The 24,464-nt window shown below is 38.1% G+C and overlaps 1 protein-coding gene and 1 long non-coding RNA gene across 15 annotated transcripts in view; both read right to left on the bottom strand.

The window, feature by feature from the left end:
• The window catches only part of DCAF6 (DDB1 and CUL4 associated factor 6), a 179,492-nt gene that overhangs the window by 138,537 nt on the left and 16,491 nt on the right, over positions 1-24,464 (bottom strand). For 13 of the 14 annotated variants that reach the window (XM_043876209.1, XM_043876211.1, XM_043876213.1 and 10 more), the window contains exon 2: positions 3,488-3,549. The exons of the other annotated variant lie outside the window; for it this stretch is intronic. In XM_043876209.1, the coding sequence (XP_043732144.1) occupies positions 3,488-3,549 (62 nt within the window). The remainder of the gene's footprint in view (positions 1-3,487; positions 3,550-24,464) is intronic. 14 annotated transcript variants of the gene reach the window in all.
• On the bottom strand, positions 8,388-16,983 carry LOC122676675. Its single transcript, XR_006335626.1, has 3 exons — positions 16,494-16,983; positions 9,923-9,925; positions 8,388-8,399 (listed from the first exon to the last, which is right to left on the bottom strand). It is a non-coding gene; the product is annotated as an uncharacterized LOC122676675 (long non-coding RNA).

The following is a 24,464-nucleotide window of genomic DNA, read 5'->3' as shown; positions in this document are numbered from 1 at the left end:
AACACTTCGTAAGTACCAAATATATGCAAAGCACTCATCTTGACACTAGATGAAGAAAATAAATTTATGACGATGTATCTTGGGTCTAGAGTGCTGCAGCAGAGGGAGGCAGGTGGCTAGACTACGAAAAAATAAATGCATAATTATAATGTCACTACAGTGGGGTAAAAAAACAAAAGAGAAAGATATTGATGCGATGTGGAGAGCTTTTAGGGTGGTCAAGGAAAGCATCTCTGTTAAGTAACACTTAGAACTAAACACAAAGAGGAGGTAAGCTTAAAAGATATGTGAGGAGGAGAGTTCTAGGTAAGAAACATAAAATACCTAAGGCAGAGGAGTACTTGATATATTTAAAGAAACAGCAAAAAGATTAGTGTGACTAAGACAAATATGTGTAAGCCAGAAACCCACTGGAGAGTTTTGAGCAGTTAAGCATGTTCATGTATAAAACAGATGACATATTATATAATTTTCTTCCTACTCTCTCCTTATTGTGAAGAGTTTTAACAAAAACAAAGAAATGTACATATGTATAACATTGTTAACTGAATTTTGACTTTTAGAATACATAAATTTCAAAAAAAAAAGATACATAAATTTCAGAAGACAACAATGGCTACAGAATACAAAGTAAACGTAATCAACATCGACAATATAGAATCATATATAGCTGAAAGAGATGTGAAATAGAGACAGGAAGGTGGAAGAAGGGTGAAAGCTTTAAATAACTATTTTACAGAATGGGGATTCAAGAAACACTGTCTACAAATGACAGAAAAAAGATGTTTAAGTATGTAATTTACAATTAAAGTGACAACTAGAGAGACTGAGAACAGTAACAAAATTTGGGGGAAGCCTATGTCTTATAAATTAGTTAATTTCTCTTCTGTAATAGCAAGAAATTAATGGACAATGCTCAACCTCTGCAAGTCAAGAAAGATAAGAGTATCACAGAGATGAAAGAAATTACCAGACGATCTGAAATAAAACTCGATTAAAAAAGTTTGCTTAAGAGGGTAAGAAAGAAATAAGGGAGTGCAGGATATGTCTGTTGCTTTTTGTTATATTCCATTTTGAACCATTGTTGTTCAGTCGCTAAATTGTGTCCAGGTCTTTGTAGCCTCATGAACTGCAGCATGCCAGGCTTTCCTGTCTTTTGCTATCTCCCTGAGTTTGCTCAAACTCATGCCCATTGAGTCAATGACACCATTCAACTATCTCTTCCTCTTTTGCCCCTTCTCCTCTTCCCTCAGTCATTCCCAGCATCAGGATATTTTCCAAATGAGTCAGTTCTTCGCATCAGATGGCCAAAGAATTGGAGCTTCAGCTTTAGTATCAGTCCTTCCAATGAATATTTAGGAATGATTTCCTTTAGGATTGACTGGTTTGATCTCCTTGCAGTCCAAGGGACTCTCAAGAGTCTTCTCCAGCCTCACAGTTTGAAAGCATCATTTCTTTGGTGCTCAGCCTTCTTTATGGTCCAACTCTCACATCCATACATAACTACTGGAAAAACCATAGATTTGACTAGATGGACCTTTGTTGGCAAAGTGACATCTCTGCTTGATAATACACTGTCCAGGTCTGTCACAGCTCTTCTTCCAAGGAGCAAGCGTCTTTTTAATTTTGTGGCTGCAGTCACCATCCACAGTGATTTTGGAGCCCAAGAAAGTGAAATATGACACTGTTTCCACTTTTTCTCCCATCAGTTTGCCAAAAGCATATATCATTTTGATTCATTCCCCTCAAGAATGGTTTTGAGTTTTAAAATAAATAATACATTTCTAAACTGTATTTATACATTATTCCACAATCAAAGATAGGAAAAAAAAAAAAAATAGCAGCTTAGTAGTCACAGCACACAGGCTTAGTTGCTCTGTGGCATGTAGAATCCTCCCAGATCAGGGATGGAACCCATGTCGTCTGTATTAGCAGACATATTCTTTACCACTTTACCACTGTGCCACCAGGGAAGCCCAACACAAAGGATATAGAAACCAGGTAAATGACATCACAAGGAAATAAACCAGTATTTCGTATGAGGGACAATGTTTAGGAAAATTGACTCCATTTCTAAAACAAGTCAATGGCAGGGACAAAAAAGGGGAAGATTATTCTACATTAATAGGGATTTAAGAGGTACAGCCATCAAAGTATGGATGTCACTTGGATCCTCTTTTGAACAAACAACCATAAAAAAAATATTTTTAAACAATGGGGAAAATTTTATTTTGGACTGTATATTAGATGGTATCAAAAATATATTGTCAGTCATTAAATTATAAAATGCCATTTTGATTATGTAGGAAAAATGTCCATTACTCTAGCACATGAGAATGAATGACCCATCAATAACCAGCAATGAAATGGAGATCCTGTTATGATAATTGTATAGCACTAATGGAACCAGAGTAGTCACAATTTTCACGGATTCAGATTTACAGAACATTAGCTAATAAATTTCAGGTATCTGAAGCTGCTTAAAAAAAAACAAAAATGCCCATTACTTTTAGGTTACATATAAAAGTGAAATGATATATCTGAGATTTGCTTTAAAATAATTCAGCAAGGAAAAAACATGAACTAAAAAATGTGCCAAAATCTTAACTGCTAAATCCAAGTGCTGAGTATATAAGAAGCAGGACTCAAGTTTTCATAACAAAAATTTTAAAGGACTTTATTTTTATCTGATTAATTTCAGGGTGCTACTAGACATGCAATTCAGAATGTTTAGTACATAATTTTATATATAAATTGAGTTCTGGGAAGAAGTAGAAAATTAGAAGTTATGTGTTCTAGCCATGGGACTGAACAGAATCACTTAGAAAAGTGGGAGGGTGGGAGAAGCCAAGATAGAGTGTTGGTATGTCTAACAGTTGAAGGTGGAGAAGTAGAGAAGTCAGGGAAGAAGACAGAGAAGATGCAGGGAGTCACTGAGATAGAAAGAAAACCAAGAGAGTGTGGTGTTACCAGAAACCAAGAGAAAAGTACTTCAAAAGGGAAAATGTATTCAATGAATGTCTAAAAGTTTCTGGAAAGTTTGGAACTTTCCTAGAAGTTCAGTGGTTGGGGGTCTGCCTTGCAATGAGGGAGACGTGGGTTCACTCCCTGGTGGGGAACTAAGATCCCATATGCCACAGAGCAGCAAGACTCACATGCTGCAACTAAGATCCAACACAGCCAAATAAATAAATACTTAAGACAAAAAATTTCTGAAAAGTGACTAACAGATTTGGAGACATGAAGATCACTAGTGACCCCTCACAAAAGCAGCACCAACAGTGAAAGAGATGAAGGCCTTTTGATCATCATTCTTCAAAAAATCTCCCATATATTTTCCTAAATTCAAAATATGTTTTAATGTAAAACAATTCTCCCATTTTATTACAGTTAGTCCAACCTCTTCTGGAAGCATTGGGGCATTTCCTCAAACATCTGAATACTTAGTATTACAGTTCTCCACAGTTGAGAATTAACTATTACTTACACAGCCATCATGCACATTCAAGGTTGCTTCAAGTTTTAATCTTTGGATAAATTCTCTTCTTCCTGTTTAAAAAGAAAGAACTAAATAAATCAAACAATTTAATGCTTAGAAAAGTGTAACACTGTTAAGAGTCTAGCAACTGACCTGAGGTAGATTCAAGCTCTAATTTGAATGACACTGGGCAAATTAACCCCTCCTTAGCCCTAGTTTCCTCATTAGAGTACCTGCCTACCTCATGTGGTTACTGTTAAGAATTAAGTGACTCAAGGATATAAAGGGCTTAGCACATTATCTGGAACCAAAATAAACACTCAAATATTCCCTTCATTCATTCATTCACCAAATATACTACCTGCTTACTCCATTTCAGGTGGTGTTATAGGAGCTAGGGATACAATGGTAAAATAAAAAAGATTCCTGACTCTAGTTAGCTTAACAAAAGACAATATACAATACGTGACAATACACAAAACGGTATAAGGAAAAATAAAGCCACTAGAAAAAGACTTAAAGAAGACTGGAGGTGGGTAATACAGTTTTCAATTTTAAACTGGGTGGCAAACAGTGTTTTATAAGATTCCACCTATTTTTAAACACATCTCAATTTCAGAAATGCTAAAATCCTTAAAATTCATTTCACAATGATGAAATGTGACAGGAAAAAAATAAAATCAGCCTCACTGTCCATCAATAGCAGAACAGTTATAATACTTCAAAAGTAGAATAAATTACTCCTTTGAAAAACAGAAACATGTTTCTTTAGGAACGAATCATCTTTACCAAAAATGGACCAAAAAAGCTTCATGTTTATTCAGAAGCTGTAATGAAAAGAAGCTGAATATATGACAAACAGTGGTAATTAGCTAAGAAATCAGGCTGATGAGATTTCAAAATTAAGTTTGACTATGCTCTCTGTATACTGTCACAAGGGACAGATTTCTCTACTACAGTTTTCTTGTGTTCAGTGTGAAAAGCAAGATCTTGAAGCCAAACTGTTTTCTTTGTCCTTGTTTATAACTGGTTAAGATGGCTATATAATGGATGAACATGTGGTTAAAAATTCTGTGTGTGGGGAAGGTGGGAAAAGGGGGATATGGTTCTTATTAGAATAAACTTTTATAAAACAACCTGCAGAAATTCAGCAAAGTATTTTCACAAATTACATTATACTTTATGTATAATCAACTTTCCACATCTGATTTTCAGTTTTGTTTTTTTCTTTTTCTCACTGACTTTATAATTTATTTAGTTGCCCTACTGTCTATTTCAGCCAGTTTTAAAACATTTCCTTCACACTGGATATGTGATATGATTCATTCTATTTTTTATCAAGTTTAATTTTCTATCAGATCCACTACATACTATAATAGTGAAGTGAAACTTGCCCAGTCGTGTTTGACTCTTTATGACCCAAAGGACTATACAGACCATGGAATTCTCCAGGCCAGAATACTGGAATGGGTAGCCGTTACCCTCTCCAGGGGAATCTTCCCAGGTCTTATATGAACCCAGGTCTATACTACAGCCTACATAAACAGACAAATGTATTGATCTGTCTCTTCAAATTGGTAGCAAATTAAAACTGTAAGCCTTCGAAAAGAATATCAAGTTCGCCACCAAATTAATGTGCAATGTCTTCAAGATGGATTTAATTTGTGCCACTTGATAACAACCTTTACTGGATTGTAACTGTCTCTTTCCACTGGCTCGCTGCTTCATAGTTACTGTTTTCCCTTATCCAAATCTGTCCCCAAAAATGTCTTAAAAAAATGCTAACTGTGGTAAACAGATAAAATTTTTAGAAATCTTTCCTTTGGCTGTCAGCTTCTGTGGTAATCTTAATGAGCTGCAAATTAAGAGTTCAGAAATAAAGTATTCAAATTAACATGATGGTAACTAAAATTCATTAAAATGCTAAGAAAAAAGTATTAAAAACTTTTTTCTAAATTTCTAAACATCTGGGTTTGAAAACATGGCTCTAGCCATTTCCAACTAGAGGAAATGGCAGTGCAACATGAGAGAACAGAACACAAAGTGAGTAATTTGAGCAAGAGCTCTCATATATGAGCCTGTACATAAAAACATGCCCTGAGACAAGACAGCTCCCGAATGATATTTTTGTATGTGACTTAGGAGCTCAAAATGACTACTGTCCACACATTCCATAAAAAGGGCTTTGAGAACAACCTAGTATAAACCTCCTCAACTCTTCTGATAATTAAATGCATTACACCAAGAAACAGAAGCTGAAACCTAGGACAAAATAAGAACTATAAGTTAAAAAACTAAGTCTTCTCAAATTAAAACAAAAATAAATTATTACCTATTATCAAGAACTTGGCCTAGCTGTAAGCTAACAAGTTACCTGCCACCATCTTACGGATGCTAGCAGAAGACACAAGACTCCAGTCAGAGGCAAAGCACCATGCTACTCTAGCAGAATGAGCTTCAGGATTAATGGTTCCTCTTGTCCAACTCCCACAGGGCAATGTAGAGAGGGGCCTGGGGGATACTGCACGTGCAATGGCTCCGAACCACAGCTGGAGTACCCTGAACTGAGGGAACCCAAATCTCATATCAAGCAAATCTACCTAACCTTTGTCCCAAAAGACATTATCTTTATTATTCTGGACAATAAACAAATCTGCCTTCTGCTTCACACAGATACTGAATGCTCTATCTCCCAAGGCTGTTCTCTTCAAAAAAAAAAAAAGTTCTTGTAAAGACAGTCCAGAGCAAAGAAGCCAGTGCCTCTGCTCAAAAGATGTACAGAAATACAAAGGAGACGTGGAGAACTGTCTCCCAACTATTACATATTTATTATGGATCAATATACCTACCATTGTGGCTTTCTATTCAAGCGTTTCTGGAGCCCAAGCTGCCTCATTTAATTCCATCTCTTTTACATTCTATTCTATATGATAGATTGTAAGCTGCATTAAAAAAAAAAAGGAACACTCTTTTGTTGACTGAAGTATCCTAAATGCCTAGAAGAGTGCCTAAGACAATGTAGAAACTGAACATAGGTTTTCTGAATCAGTGAGTAAAATAATAGGATCATAATACTTATTTTGCTCTTTAACATGTTTCCTCTCAAAAAGCTGAACATCTTTCATTGCAATACTGCTCATATTTAATGGTTTTGTAACTTACTAAACTGTTTTGTAACTCATTTATTCACGTACCTATCCCTGTTATTAGACCATGAGTTGCTTGGGACAAGAAATGTTAGGCTTAAATATCTAACTTGGATCATTACACATGTATATGGGGCAAAACTTAACAACTCAGGGCCTTAGTACTATATTTGTAAAAATTTTATATTTGATGGGAATAATACCATCAACTTCATAGGCTTATTGTCATAAGCAAATTAATCAGCATATGCAAAACTCATAGATATGTCTGATCTACTACAGACACTTAAGAATAGTTCCCTCCTAAAGGGAACCCTCCTACACTACTGGTAGGAACGTAAATCAGTTCAGAAAAGAAGGGAGGTTCCTTAAAAAACTAAAAATAGAGCTACCATATGACCCTGCAATCCAATTTCTGGGCATAGAGCCAGAGAAAAACATGATCTGAAATGATACATGCACCCCAATGTTCACTGCACCAATGTTTACAATAGTCAAGACATGGAAGCAACCTAAATGTCCATCAACAGATGAATGGATAGAGAAAATGTGGTACAATGGAATATTACTCTCCAAGTAATTCTGCTTCTTTGATTGAACTCATTTATGATTAACACTTTCAGCAAACTAGCAACAGAGGGAAACTTCCTCAATCTGATAATAAGCACCAGTAAAAGACCTAAAACTTATATTTAATGGTGAAAGACTGAATGCTTCCCATTTAAGATCAAGACAATACAAAGAAGTTTCACTTTCACCATTACTATTAAACATGTTCCTGGAAGTTTTAGAGATAGAGATAATGTAAGAAAGAAAAAGAAAGGTACATACTTTGGAAAGTAAGAAATAAGAGAGTCCCTAACTGAAAGATGATATAATTTTCCATGTAAAAAATCTCCTGGTATATACCTCAAAACCTCAAAAGATGTATATACAGAGTACATCATGTGAAATGCCAGACCGGATGAAGCACGAGCTGGAATCAAGACTGCTGGGAGAAATATCAATAACCTCAGACATGCAGATGACACTACCGTTACGGCACAAAGTGAAGAAGAACTAAAGAGCCTCTTAACGAAAGTGAAAGAGGAGAACGAAAAAGCTGGCTTAAAACTCAACATTCAAAAAACTAAGGTCATGGCATCCAGTCCCATCACTTCATGGCAAATAGATAGGCAAACAATGGAAACAGTGATAGAGTTTATTTTCTTGGGCTCCAGAATCACTGCAGATGGTGACTGCAGCCACGAAATTAAAAGACACTTGCTCCCTGGAAGAAAAGCTATAACCAACCTAGACAAAGCAGGGACATTACTTTGCCAATAAAGGTCCATCTAGTCAAAGCTATGGTTTTTCCAGTAGTCAGGTATGGCTCTGAGTTGGACTATAAAGAACGCTGAGCGCCGAAGAATTGATGCTTTTAAATTGTGGTGTTGGAGAAGACTCTTGAGAGTCACTTGGGACAGCAAGGAGATCCAACCAGTCCATCCTAAAGGAGATCAGTCCTGAGTGTTCATTGGAAGGACTGATGTTGAAGCTGAAACTCCAATACTTTGGCCACCTGATGCAAAGAGCTAAGTCACTGCAAAAGACCCTGATGCTGGGAAAGATCGGAGGCAGGAGGAGAAGGGGACAACAGAGAATGAGATGGTTGGATGCCATCACCGACTCAGTGGACATGAATTTGAGCAAGCTCTGGGAGTTGGTGATAGAGTTGGCGTGCTGCAGTCCAAGGGGTCGCAAAGAGTCGGACAGGACTGAGTAACTGAACTGAACTGAGCAAGATTACAGGATATAAGACCAACACATACCAAAAAAGAAAAACATACTGTTATACACTAATAATGAATGGGCAGAAGTTGAACTTTAACACAATACACTTAAAACTGCTCTTAATTAAAAGAAAATTAAACATTTAGACATAAGTATAACAAATTTTGCTGAGGATCTGTATCCTAATAATTACTGAGTTGGCCAAAAAGTTCAAATAAACTTGTAGGCCAATCCAATACAAAATGCTGATGAAGGAAACCAAAGAACTAAATAAATGTAGCAATATACTGTGTCTATGGATCAGAAGACTCAACACAGTCAAGATGTCAGTTCTTTCCAAACTGATATGTAAGCCCAATGCAATTCCTATCAAAATTCCAACAAGGTATTTTGGAGATAAAGACAACCTTACTATAAAATTCACATAAAAAGGCAAAAGACCTAGAAGAGCTAAAATAATTTTGAAAAAGAAGAATTGAAGGGGGAAACATCATTCAACCTGATGTAAAAACTTACTATATAGCTACAATAAGCAAACAGTATGATATTTACAGAGAGATAGACACACGTACCAATGAAAGAGAATAGATAACACAGATTAGACACACACAAATAGGAATTCAACAGAGACAGTTTTTTAAATAGTGCTAGAGCAAGTGGACATTCACAAGCACGAAAATGAACTTCAAGTTAAATCACATACCTCTTACAAAAATTCACATATCATTGACAAGAAACATATTAATTTATCTTTTGTTACTTGAAAGTATTGAACTGAAATGTTCAATATTCACTTATATAACAAATATCCAGCCACAGGAGTTAGTTTCTGCAAAAATCCCCCAGTCAATAATGTGACAACACAATGGATCCTGAAATTAAATGTAAAAATGTAAGATTATAAAACTTCAGAGAAAACACACAGGAGGTGATCATTAGGACCTGGGGCTAAGTTAAGAGTTTTTTAAAATGATACCAAAAGCAAAGGCCATAAAAGAAAAACACTGATAAATCTAACCTCATCAAAGTTAAAAACCTTTACTCTGCAAAAGACTCTTAAGAGAAGAAAAAGACAACTACATGTTGGGAGAAAATATTTGCCAATGGCATATCCGACAAAGGACTAGTACCTAAAGTATGTAAATAAGTCTCAAAACATAACAGTGAAGAAAATAATAATCCAAACAGAAAGTGAGCAAGAGACATGAAAAGACATGCCACTGAAAATATCAAGACAGCAGGACTCCTCCAAGCACCAACAACCAGCTGCCTTAGGACCTGGTCTTACCTGCCAGCAGGCAAGAACCAGACCCAGGATTCCTTCACTGCACAACCAGCCATACCATGACCTGACCCCAGCCACAAACAGCTGGAAGCCTCTGTACTATGAAAAGCCTGCAAGCTGGCCCCATGTACCAGACTGCCACAGCAGTCAACCTCAACTACATCAACAGGCCCCATGTAGTTCACACAAGGGATACCCCAAGATGATACAATTCTACCAACCTGAGAGGAACGTACTTACTGACTCACCAAGATAACTACTATATTAGGCCACTTATCCAACATCAGGAAATACAATGGGCCTATCTAATACACAGAAATAGAAACAGATAATTAGGCAAAATGAGAGGACAGAGGTTTCAACTGAAAGAACAAAATAAAAATCCCAGAAGAAAAACTAAATTGGAGACAAGCAATTTATCTGACAGAGTTCAAGATAATGCTCAAAAGGATGCTCAGTGAACTTGGGGGAAGAAAGAACACAGTGAATAGTTTACTAAAGATTTAGAAAATATAAAGAAGAACCAAACAAAGCTGAAGAATACAAAAGCTGAAATTAAAACTACACTAGAAGTAAATAAGATGGCAGAGAGAAAAGAATCAGCAAACTGGATGACTGAGTAGTGGAAATCACACAAGCTGAACAGAAAAAGGAAAAAAACAATCTTCATCTCAGGATTTTCCTTCATAGTCCAGTGGTCAAGATTCTGAGCTTCCACTTCAGGGGACATGGGTCTGATTCCTGGTCAAAGTACTAAGATCCTATATGCTGTAAGGTATGGTCAAAGAAACAAAAAAAAAAAAGAAAGACTTTGGAAACAACATCAAGCACACGAAAATTCACATTATGGAAGTTCCAGGAAAAGAAGAGAAAAAAGGACACAGGACTTATCTGAAGAAATAATCACTGAAAACTTTCCTGTGCATGTGTGCTAAGTCTTATCAGTCGTGTCTGACTCTGTGTGACCCTAAGGACTGTAGCCCGCCAGGCTCCTCTATCCGTGGATTCTCCAGGCAAGCATACTGGAGTGCATGGCCATGCCCTCCTCCAGCAGATCTTCCCAACCCAGGGATCAAACTCAAGTCTCTTATATTTCCTGCAGTGGCAGGTGGGTTCTTTACCACTAGCACCATCTGGGAAGCCCTGCTGCTGCTGCTGCTAAGTTGCTTCAGTCGTGTCCAACTCTGTGTGACCCCACAGACAGCAGCCCACCGGGCTCCCCCGTCCCTGGGATTCTCCAGACAAGACTGGAGTGGGTTTGCCATTTCCTTCTCCAATGCATGGAAGTGAAAAGTGAAAGTGAAGTTGCTCAGTCATGTCCAACTCTTCGCGACCCCATGGACTGCAGCCTACCAGGCTCCTCCATCCATGGGATTTTCCAGGCAAGAGTACTGGAGTGGGGTGCCATTGCCTCCTCCGCTGGGAAGCCCTAACCTGCCTAAACTTCCCTAACCTGGGTGAAAACAAAAGACATCCAGGTCACAAAACTGATTATCCCAAAAACATCCACACTGAAACAAAATATAATGAAAAAGGCAAAACTAAAAGAAAAACAATCTTCCAAGCAATTTAAAAGGAAAAACAATCAGTTACCTACAAGGAAACTCCCAAAAGACTACTAGATCACTTCTTAACAAAAGCTTTGCAGTTCAAAAGGGAGTGGTATGATATATTTTAAGTGATCAAAGGGAAAAAACCTACAGCCAAAAATACTCTATCCAGCAAGGCATTCAGATTTGATGACGAGTTCATTTTACAAATAAAAGCTAGAAGAATTCAGCACAAGTAAACTAGCTTTACAGTAAAATTTGAAAGTATTTAAGCAAAAAAAGAAAAGATTAAAACTAGAAAAATGAAAATTATGAAATAAAAAATTTCACCAGTAAAGGCAAATATACAGTAAAGGTAACAGATCAACCACTTATAAAGCTAGTAGGAATGTTAAATGACAAAGGTAGTAAAATCATCTATATCAACAGTAAGTAATCAAGAGAAATACAAAACAAAAAATGTAAAATATGACGTCAAAAACATTAAACAAGGGACTTCCCTGGTGGTCCAGTAGTTAAGATCCACCTGTCAAAGGAGGGGACACAGGTTCAATCCCTGGTCCTTGAAGATCCCACAAGCCATGGAGCAACAAAGCCAGCACACCACAACTACTGCACCCAGGCACCACCATTACTGAAGCTCACGCACCTAGAGCCCGTGCTCTGCAAAATAAGAAGCTACCACAATGAGAGGCCTACATGCCATAATCTAGAGTAGCCCCCTCTTGCCACAATGAGAGAAAGCCTGCAAGCAGCAACGAAGACCCAGCACAGTCAAAAGGAAAAAAAAAAAAAAAAATGAGGGAAGAAGTAAAAATTCAGGGTTATTAGAATGCATTTGAACTTAAAATCATCAACTTAAAATAAGCACACACATATAAAGGTGCTTTATATAAACTTCATAGTAGCCAAAAACCAAAAAAATCTATAAAACATACATATACCAAAAAAGGGCTTCTCAGGTGGCTCAGTGGTAAAGAATCTGCCTGCCACTGCAGGAGACTCAGGAGACACAGGTTCAATCCTTGGATCACGAAGATCCCGTAGAGATGCAAATAGCAATCCACTCCATTTCTTTCCTGGAAAGTCCCATGGACAGAAGAGCCTGGTGGGCTACCATACATAAGGTCACAAAGAGTTGAACATGACTGAGCATACACACACATACATATCAAAAAAACTGACACTGAACACTAAGGACGGTCAACAACTCATAAGAGAGCAAAAGAAGAATACAACTACAAAAACCTCAAAACAATTAACAAAACTGCAATAAGTGCAAATTTATCAAGAATTGCTTTCAATGTAAATAGACTAAACACTTTAATTAAAGACAAAGAATAGCTGAATGGATGAAAAAAATAAGACCCATAAAAATGCTGTCCACAAGAGACCCACTTCAGGATGAAAGATACAAAAAGACTGAAAGTGAGAGAATGGAAAAAGTATTCGACACAAATGAAAACAAAAAGAAAGTTGGGGTAGCAATACTTATATCAGAGAAATCAGACTTTATAACAAAGACTGTAGCAAGAGACAAAGAAGGAAATTACATAATGATAAAATGATCGATCAAAAAAGATATAGGGAATTCCTTGGTTCTCCAGTGGTTAGTTCGTGGGGTTTTCACTGCTGAAGCCCAAGTTCAGTCCCTGGTAGGGGTCCCACAAGCTGCATGATACAGCCAAAAGAGACAAAAGAAAAAAATATAATAATTGTAAATATATATGCACCTAACATAGGAGCACATACATACATAACACAAATATTAACAGAGATCAACTGACAGTAACATAATAATACTAGGGAACTTTAACACTCCACTTACACCAATGGATGGATCATCCAGACAGAAAATCAATAAGGAAACACTGGCCTTAAAACAATACATCATGCCAGTACTGGGCATTTATCACGAGAAGACCATAATAGAAAAAGACACATGTAACCCAATGTTCATTGCAGCACTATTTACATTAGCCAAGACATGGAAGCAAGCTACATGTCCATTGACAGATGGATAAAAAAAAAAGTTGTACTATATATATATACAATGGAATATTATTCAGTCATAAAAATGAATGCATCTGAGTCAATTCTAATAAGGTGGATGAACCTCGAGCCCACTATACATACTAAAGTCAGAAAGAGAAAACCAAATCTTGGGTATTAATACATATATATACATACAGAATCTAGAAAGATTGTACTGATGAACCTATCTGCATGGCAGCGATGGAGAAGCAGACGTGGAGAACAGACTTAAGGACACGGCAGGAAAAGGGAAAGGAGAGGGTGGGACGAGTAAAGAAAGCAGCATGGAAACACACACATTACCGCATGTAAAACAGCCAGCCAGTGGGACTCTGCGGTGTGCCTCAGGGAGTTCAAGTCTGTGCTCCGTGACAACCTGGGGGGTGGGGTGCAGTGGGAGGTGGGAGGGAGGCTCAAGAGGACGGGGACTACGCATACCCATGGCTGACTCACACTGATACACAGCAGAAAACACGACAATATTCTCACGCAAATATGCCTTGATTAAAAAATACTTTATGTAACTCCCAAATAAGAAAAAAACTATTCTGTCCATCAGTTCAGTTCAGTGGCCCAGTTGTGCGCAACTCGTTGTGACCCCATGCACTGCAGCATTGAGCAGGTGACGCCATCCAACCTTCTCAACCTCTGCTGTCCCTGTTATTCAAAAGCAGAATACACATTCTTCTCAAGTGCACAAGGAATATCTCAAGGACAGATCATAAGCTGGGTGACAAAGCAAGTCACTATAAATCTTCTTAAGACTGAAATCAGCTGTTGAGAACAAGAGAGTGGAGGAGTAGGTGGACGGTGGAGAACATCTCTCTCCACGGATACATCAGGAATACACCTTCAGACACAGAAGTGCATGCGGAACACCAGCTGAGAGCGGACAGGAGTACCTGACCAGCGGGAAAGAATATACACAGCCATGCAAAACTTGGTAGGATGAAGGAACGAGGGGGAAAAATAGGAGTGTTAGCAGGACTGGACCTGCCCTCGGTGGATGGGGGAACTGAAGCAGGGGTCCAATCCCCACATTGGAGCAACTGTCTGAGTCAGAGGAGAAACATTTAAGTCTGAGAGTGAAGAAGCTGATCTGTGGCAGCCTAAGTGGGATGAGAATCAGACAGTCCTTGCCGCAGCTATACATACCCTGGATACCGACGCAGGTCCCCAGGAAGGTGCAGCAGCTGGAAGCTGTAGTTTAGGGACTATGGAGCAATCCCAGGGCAAGGGTTGCAGAGAGACTGCAGAAAGAAGTATCAAGGGTATGTGAGGGAGGAGACTGTGGTGGGAAATGCCTGTGGAGGAAAGCTGGGCAGCCATGGAAGCAAGGCAGTACTGCTGAGTCATGCCTAAGGGGTGGAACCAGCCACAGCCTCTCTCTCCCCAGAGGCCAGCATCGGCAGCTGAGCAATAGAGAGACTGGCCCACCAAACGCCTGACGCGCTGACCTACAGAGCAGGAGCTCGCCCACAGTGCCCCTCTAAGTGCCCGACACGCAGTCTACAGAGCAGGGCTCCAGCCAGGGGCCGTCTATGCGCCTGATGCCCCCAACAGCAGAGAAGCACCCCAAGCAAGAGAGCCCTTTGAGTGCCTGACTGGGCGGAGCCACAAAGGAAGACTGGCCAAAGAGGCCTTCTGATTGCCAGCTACAAGAGGTTCAAAAAGAGACTCTGATAGGGCCATAACTCCTGTGGCTGGGGCAGTCCACTTTGCACTGCCAGGGTCCCCGCAAGCCAAGCAGCTGCACTATCTTCATGCTCAACTCTCACTGAGGCAGAGCTGCCACAGGCAAGAAAAATCTTGCGTCTACACATGCAGGGTCGCTTCGGTCATTTCCAACTCTTTGCTACCTGGCAGACTGTGGCCTGCCAGGCTTCTCTGTCAAGGCGGTTGTCCAGGCAAGAACACTGGAGTGTACTGGGCAATACTGGTCGCCATACCCTTCTAGAGCACTATACTTCCTACCACCCTAGCTGTCAACCCCCCTGAGTACCTGGTGCTACCAGAACCCCTGCAACCCAAGCAGCTGCACCACCTCCACACCTGGCCCTCACTGGGGCAGACCCAAGTCCTCCAGGGCAGCCCCACGAGCAAACCCCAGTGGACGACACACATGCAGAGGAGGAAATAAAACCACAGTTGAAACCCAGGCGCAGTGTGGCTAAGGAAGAAGACCCGAAACCTTCCCACCAGCTGTACAAGCTGCAGATTACATCCACACGATCAACTAGGCAGGCTCTGTGTCTATGGAATATATAAAAAAACAGTAAAAAAAAAATAATAAAAAAAATAATTAAAAAAATAATTTAAAAAAATTAAAAAAAAAAAAAACAGTAAGAGCTCCCACAAAAGAAAATGCACTAGTTCTGATAACTGTGGACATTGGAGGCAAGAACACACAGGAGTAGGTCCAGATTAGAATCTGAGCTGTCCCCACAGCAGGTCCAGAGATCAACACAGTGTTGGAGGGCATCCTAGGGAGGTAAGGTGGACTGTGACTCCCAGCGAGGCAAAGGACTCTGACAGCAGTCACTCAAGGAAAACATTTATTATTCTTATGCTTTGGCTTGTTCTATAGATTTCTTTTTGATTTTTGTTCTTTGTCCTTATACCCCTCTGTTGTAGTTGTCGGTGTTGTTGGCACTATGAAATCTAATTAAGCTTTTGAGCTTTTTTTTTCTTCCTCAGTTACATTTTTTATTATTGTAATAAACCTAAATGTTGGGCTTTTGCAGTTTTGTGGAGTTTTCCTTTTTTTTTCTCTTTAATTTTTAATTTCTTAAACCTATTATTAATTTTTCTACATTTACTCCTTCGTTTGCTTTTCCTACTGTTCTTTTCTCCTTGCAGTTAATCTTTAATGTATACAAATCTTCTTCATCTACCTCTATTTAACTATTCTTTCTTTCTTTTCTTTCCTCTCAACATATTTTTTAGTTTTGTTCCCACTACTTTATTCCCCACTTGGCACCTTGCTTTAGTTTTGTTTTCTGGTATGTGCTTTAGTTAGTCTTGCTCTTAACTGGCAAATATAATTTTTTATTTCCTTTGTTCGCCAGCTCAATCTACTGTGTACTTTATTTTAGTTGGACTGTCTTCACTTTGCTTATGGGTGTACATGTATATTCCATTATTTTAATTATTATTTGCCTGATTTTATAACAACCATTTGTCTGGGGTTCATCTTTGGTATCTCGTTTTTGGGTATTCGTTTTAACCTCACTTAATGCCCTAACAAACCACTTGTGGAATCTTCGTTCCTGACCAGAGATCAAGCCCTGAGACTTTGGAGTGGGAGTACTGACTCCAAGAGCCTAGACTACCAGAGAACTAATACTAGGGAGCATCAAATAGTGAGAAGTTTCACAAAGGAAGCCACTTGAATACAAGACTGGGCATCACCCAACCACCAGTAGCACCCTGTGCAGGATGCCTCATCTAAACAACAAACCAAACAAAAATACAAACCCAACCATCAGCAGACAGGATTATCACCTCATTCAGCCTTGCCCATAAGAGGAAAAACAAACAAAAAAACTCAGCACAAATCTCACCCTATACAAAGTTTACACAAACCAGCGGACCAACCTTCAAAGTGAAAGTGAAGTCGCTCAGTTGTGTCTGACTCTTTCCGACCCCATGGACTGTAGCCTACCAGGCTTCTCAGTCCATGGGATTTTCCAGGCAAGAGTACTGGAGTGGGTTGCCATTTCCTTCTCCAGGGGATCTTCCCGACCCAGGGATCAAACCCGGGTCTCTCGCATTGTAGGCAGACGCTTCACGCTCTGAGCCACCAGGGACCAACCTTAATAGGGTAGAAACCAAAAGGAAGAAAGAATTCAACTTTGAAGCCTGGGAAAAGGTGACCTCAAACACAATAAGTTTAAAAAAGAAAAAAATGAAAAGGCAGAGAAATACTACACAAATGAAGGAACAAACTACAAACACAGAGGTCCAAATAAACGAAGAGGAAACAGGCAAACTACCTGCAAAAAGAATTCAGAATAATGATAGTAAAGATGATCAAAAACTGTGAGAACAAAATGGAGAAAATGCAAGAATCAATTAACAAACACCTAGAAGAATTAAAGAATAAACATACAGAGACAACACAATTACTGAAATTAAAAAAACTCTGGAAGGAATCTATAGCAGAATATCTGAAGAAGAAGAATCAGTGAGCAGGAACATAAAATGGTGGAAATAACTTCTGAAGAGCAGAATAAAGTAAAAAGAATGACAAGTACTAAGGACAGTCTCAGAGACCTCTGGGACCATATCAAACACACCAACATTCGAATTATAGGGGTCCCAGAAGAAGAGAAAAAGAAAGGGTATGAGAAAATTTTTGAAGAGTTGAAAATCTCCCCAACATGGAAAACAAAATAGTCAATCAAGTCTGAGAGGCAAAAACAGTGCCATACAGGATAAACCCAAGAAGAAACACGCTGAGACACATACTAATCAAACTAAGACTAAACACACACACACACACAAAAAAAGACTAAACACAAAGTAAGAATATTAAAAGCAGTGAGGGAAAAGCAACAAGTAACACACAAGGGAAACCCCATACGTTTAACAGCTGATCTTTCAGCACAAACTCTGCAGGCCAGAAGGGGGAATGGCAGGATGTATTTAAAGTATTGAAAGGGAAAAATCTACAACCAAGATTACTGTACCCGGCAAGGATCTCATTCAAAATTCATCGAGAAACAAAAAGCTTTTCAGACAAGCAACAGTTATGAGAATTCAGCACCACCAAAACAGCTTTAAAACAAATGTTAAAAGGACTTATATAATCAACAAACACAAGGAAGATCTACAAAATCAACCCCAAACAATTAAGAAAATGACAATAGGAATATATGTATCAATAATTACTTTAAATGTAAATGGATTAAATGGTTCAACCAAAAGACACAGACTGGCTGAATGGATACAAAAACAAGACCCATATATATGCTGTCTACAAAAAAACCACTTCAGACCTAAACACACATATAGACTGAAAGTGAGAGGATACAAAAATATATTCCATGCAAATGGGAAGCAACAGAAAGCTGGAGTAGCAATCCTCATATCAGACATTATAGACCTTAAAATAAAGAAGATAACAAGAGATAAGGAAGGACAGTACATAATGATCAAGGGATCAATCCAAGAGGAAGACACAACAATTGTAAACATCTATGCACCCAACATAGAAGCACTTCAATACATAAGACAAACACTAACAGACATAAAAGGAGAAACTGACAGGAACGCAATAATAGTAGGAGACGTTAACACACCAGTCACACCAATGGACACAGCATCAAAACAGAAAATTAATAAGGAAACACAAGTCTTAAACGATACATTAAATGAGATGGATCTCATTGATATCTTGAAGACATTCCATCCAAATGCAAAGGAATACACCTTCTTCTCAAGTGCACATGGAACATTCTCCAGGACAGACCACATCTTGGGTCACAAATCAAACCTCAGTAAATATAAGAAAATTGAAATCGTATCAAGCATCTTCTCCGACCACAATGCTATGAGACTAGGTATCAATTACAAGAAAAAAGCTGTAACAAACACAAAGATATGGAGATTAAACAATACATTTCTAAATAACCAACAGGTTACTGAAGAAATCATAAGGGAAATCAAAAAATTTCTAGAAACAAATGACAATGAAAACATGACAACTCAAAACCTATGGGATGCAGCAAAAGCAGTTCTAAGAGGGAAGTTTATAGCAATACAATCCTACCTCAAGAAACAAGAAACACATTGAATAGATAACCTAACTTTACACCTAAAACAACTGGAAAAAGAACAACCCCCCCCCCCCCACCAAAATTAGCAGAAGGAAAGAAATCATAAAGATCCGAGCAGAAACAAATGGAAAGAAATGAAAGAAACAATAGTAAAGATCAGTAAAACTAAAAGCTGGTTCTTTGAGAAGATAAACAAAATTGACAAACCTTAGGCCAGACTCATCAAGAAAAAAAGAGAAGAATCAAATCAACAAAATTAGAAATTAAAAAGGAGAGGTTACAACAGACAATAGAGAAATACAAAGGACTATAAGAGACTAACTATATGGCAATAAAATGCATAATCTGGAAGAAACGGACAGAGTCTTAGAAAAGTTCAATCTTCCAAGACTGAACCAGGAAGATATAGAAATCATGAACAATTCAATTACAAGCACTGAAATTGAAGCTATGATCAAAAATCTCCCAAAAAACAAAAGCCCAGGACCAGATGGCTTCACAGGAGAATTCTATCAAAGATTTAGAGAAGAACTAATGCCTATCCTTTTAAAACTCTTTCAAAAAACTTCAGAGGAAGGAACACTTCCAAACTCATTCTACAAGGCCACCATCACCCTGATACCAAAACCAGACAAAGACAATACAAAAAAAGAAAATGACAGGCCAATATCACTGATTAACACAGATGCAAAAATTCTCAACAAAATTTTAGCAAACAGAATTCAGCAACACATCAAAAAGTTCATACACCATGATCAAGTTGGGTTTATTCCAGGAATGCAAGGATTCTTCAATGTATGCAAATCAATCAATCAATGTAACACACCATACTAAATTCAAAGATAAAAACCATATGATAATCTCAACAGATGCAGAAAAAGCCTTTGACAAAACTCAGCATCCATTTATGATTAAAACACTTCAAAAAATGGGCATAGAAGGAACCTACCTCAACATAGTAAAGGCCATATATGATAAGCCTACAAACATTTTTCTCAATGGGGAAAACTGAAAGCATTCCCCCTAAGATCAGGAACAAGACAAGGGTGTCCACTTTCACCACTATTATTCAACATAGTTCTGGAATTCCTAGCTATAGCAATCAGAGAAGAAATAGAAACAAAAGGAATCCAGATTGGAAAAGAAGTAAAGCTCTCACTGTTTGCAGATGACATAATACTGTACATAGAAAACCCTAAAGATAGAGTCAGAAAAATTACTCAGTTTTGCAAAGTTGCAGGATACAAAATCAATACACAGAAATCACTTGCATTTCTATACACTAACAATGAAAAATCAGAAAGAGAAATTAAGGAATCAATCCCATTCACCACTGCAACAAAAATAATTAAATATCAAGGAATAACCTTAGCTAAGGAGACAAAAGAGCTGTACACAGAAAATTATAAGATACTGATGAAAGAAATCAAAGACGACACAAACAGAGAGATTCCATATTCCTGGGTATGAAGAATCAATATTGTGAAAATGACAATACTACAAAACGCAATCTCCAGATTCAATGTGATCCCTACCAAATTACCAAAGACATTTTCACAGAACTAGAACAAATAATTTCACAATTCATATGGAAACACAAAACACCCCTAATAGTCAATGCGGTCTTGAGAAAGAAGAATGGAGCTGGAGGAATCAATCTTCCTGACTTCAGATTATACTTCAAAGCTACAGTCATCAACACAGTATGGTACTGGCACAAACACAGAAATATAAGACCAACGGAACAAAATAGAAAGCCCAGAAATAAACCCATGCCCCTATGGGTACCTTATTTTTGACAAAGGAGGCAAGAACATACAATGGGGCGAACACAGCCTCTTCAATAAATGGGAAAACTAGACAGCTACATGTTAAAGAATGAAATTAGAAAACTTCCTAACACCATACACAAAGATAAACTCAAAATGGATTAAAGACCTAAATGTAAGACCAGACACTGTAAAACTCTTAGAGAAAAACACAGCCAGAACACTCGATGACATAAATCAAAGCAAAATCCTCTATGACCCACCTCCAAGAGTAACAGAAATAAAAACAAAAGTAAACAAGTGGGACCTCATCAAACTTAAAAACTTTTGCACAGCAAAGGAACCTATAAGCAAGGTGAACAGACAATCCTCAGAATATGGAGAAAATAATAGCAAATGAAACAACTGACAAAGGATTAATTGCCAAAATATACAAGCAGCTCATACAACTCAATACCAGAAAACCAACCAACCCAATCAAAAAGAAGGAAAAAAGGCATTTCTCCAAAGAAGACATACAGATGTCTAACAAACACATGAAAAGAAGCTCAACATTGCTCATTATTAGAGAAATGCATATCAAAACTACAATGAGATATCACCTCACACTGGTCAGAATGGCCATCATGAAAAAGTCTACAAACAATAAATGCTGGAGAGGGTGTGGAGAAAAGAGTACGCTCTTGCACTGTAGGTGGGAATGTAAATTGATAGAGCCACTATGGAAAATGGTACGGAGATTCCTTAAAAAAACTAGGAATAAAAGCAGCATATGACCCAGCAATCCCCCTCGGAGGCATATATCCTGAGGAAACCAAAACTGAAAAAGACACATGTATCCCATTGTTCACTGCAGCCCTATTTACAATAGCTAGAACATGGAAGAAACCTAGATGTACACTGACAGATGAATGGATAAAAGAAGTGGTGGTATATGCACACAATGGAATATTACTCAGCCATAAAAGGAAATGAATTTGAGTCAGTTCTAATGAGGTAGATGAACCTAGAACTTATACAGAGTGAAGTAAGTCAGAAAGAGAAAGATAAATATAGCATTCTAATGCATATATATGAAAACTAGAAAAATGGTACTGAAGAATTTGCTTACAAGGCAGCAATGGAGAAAGACATAGAGAATAGACTTGTGGACATGGGGTCAGGGGAGGGGAGGGTGAGATGTATGGAAAGAGTAACATGGAAACTTACCTTACTGTATGTAAAATAGACAGCCAATGGAAATGTGCTATATGGCTAAGGAAACTCAAACAGGGGCTCTGTATCAATCTAGAGGGGTAGGATGGGAAGGGAGGTGGGAGGGAGGTTCAAAAGGCAGGGGTATATGTATACCTATGGCTGATTCATGTTGAGGTTTGACAGAAAACAACAAAATTCTGTAAAGCAATTATCCTTCAATAAAAAAATAAATTAAAAAAAGACTGAAGTCATACCAAACATCTTTTCTGAACACAGTGCTATGAGACTAGAAATCAACTATAAAGAGAAAAACCCCAGACACCACAAATACGTGGAAGCTAAACATGCTACTAACCAACCAATGGAATCACTGATGAAATCAAAGAGAAAATAAAAAAATACCTGAAGACAAATGAAAAAGGAAACATAATGATCAGAAATTTATAGGACTCAACACAAGTAGTTCTAAGACGTAAGTTTATAATGATACAAGCCTAACTCAGGAAACAAGAAAAACTCCACACAGCCTAACTTTACACCTAAAAGATACTAAAGAAAAGAACAAACAAAACCCAGAGTTAGCAGAAAGAGCGAATAAATAACAAAATTAATGAAATAAAGACTAAAAAACAAATAGAAAAGATTGATGAAACTAAGAGCTGGTTTGTTGAAAAGACAGACCAAACTGACACACCTTTAGCTACATGCACCAAGAAAAAAGAGAGACACTACAAATGAATAAAATCAGAAATGAAAAAGGAGAATACAAAGGATCATAAGAGTTTACTCTGAAAAACTATACAGGAATAAAATGGACAATCTAAAAGAAACAGAAAAATTCCTAGAAATGTACAATTTCCCAAGATTGAATCAGGAAGAAAAACAAAACTTGAATAGACCAATTATCAGTAATGAAATTGAGTCAACAACCAAAAAACTAAGAATTATCAAATGTCTAGGATCAGACAAAAAACAACACCCAGCTGTAGATGTGACTGGTGATAGAAGCAAGGTCCAATGCTGTAAAGAGCAATATTGCATAGGAACCTCGAATGTTAGGTCCATGAATCAAGGTAAATTGGAAGTGGTCACACAGGAGATGACGAGAGTGAATGTCGACATTTTAGGAATCAGCGAACTAAAATGGACTGGAATGGGTGAATTTAACTCAGATGACCATTATATCTACTACTGTGGGCAGGAATCCCTTAGAAGAAATGGAATAGCCATCACAGTCAACAAAAGAAATATAGTACTTGGATGCAATCTCAAAAATGACAGAATGATCTCTGTTCGTTTCCAAGGCAAACCATTCAATATCACGGTAATCCAAGTCTATGCCCCAACAAGTAACGCTGAAGAAGCTGAACGGTTCTATGAAGATTTACAAGACCTTTTAGAACTAACACCCAAAAAAGATGTCCTTTTCATTATAGGGGACTAGAATGCAAAGGTAGGAAGTCAAGAAATACCTGGAATAACAGACAAATTTGGCCTTGGAGTACAGAATGAAGGAGGGCAAAGGCTAATAGAGTTTTGTCAAGAGAACGCACTGGTCATAGTGAACACCCTCTTCCAACAACACAAAAGAAGCCTCTACACATGGACATCAATCAGATGGTCAACACCAAAATCAGACTGATTATATTCTTTGCAGCCAAAGATGGAAAAGCTCTATACAGTCAGCAAAAACAAGACCAGGAGCTGAGTGTGGCTCAGATCATGAACTCCTTATTGCAAAATACAGACTTAAACTGAAGAAAGTGGGGGAAAACACTAGACCATTCAGGTATGTCCTAAATCAAATCCCTTATGATTATACAGTGGAAGTGAGAAATAGATTTAAGGGACTAGATCTGACAGACAGAGTGCCTGATGAACTATGGACGGAGGTTCGTGACATTGGACAGGAGACAGGGAGCAAGGCCATCCCCAAAAAACAGAAACGCAAAAATGAAAATGGCTGTCTGAGGAGGCCTTACAAATAGCTGTGAAAAGAAGAGAAGCAAAAAGCAAAGGAAAAAAGGAAAGATATACCCATTTGAATGCAGAGTTCCAAAGAACAGCAAGGAGACACAAGAAAGCCATCCTCAGTGATCAATGCAAAGGAATCAAGGAAAACAATAGAATAAGAAAGACTAGATATCTCTTCAAGAAAATTAGAGATACCAAGGGAACATTTCATGCAAAGATAGGTACAACAAAGGACAGAAATGGTATGGACCAAACAGAAGCAGAAGATATTAAGAAGAGGTGACAAGAATACATAAAATAATTATACAAAAAAAGATCTTCATGACCCAGATAATCACAAAAGTGTGATCACTCACCTAGAGCCAGACATCCTGGAATGTGAAGTCAAGTGGGCCTTAGGAAGCATCACTACGAACAAAGCTAGTGGAGGTGATGGAATTCCAACTGAGCTATTTCAAATCCTAAAAGATGATGTGAA

This window comes from Cervus elaphus, chromosome 20 (assembly GCF_910594005.1).
Source record: "Cervus elaphus chromosome 20, mCerEla1.1, whole genome shotgun sequence".
NCBI lineage: Eukaryota > Metazoa > Chordata > Mammalia > Artiodactyla > Cervidae > Cervus > Cervus elaphus.
Note: the sequence above shows the minus strand (reverse complement) of the source record. Positions and strands in the feature narration are given on the sequence as shown.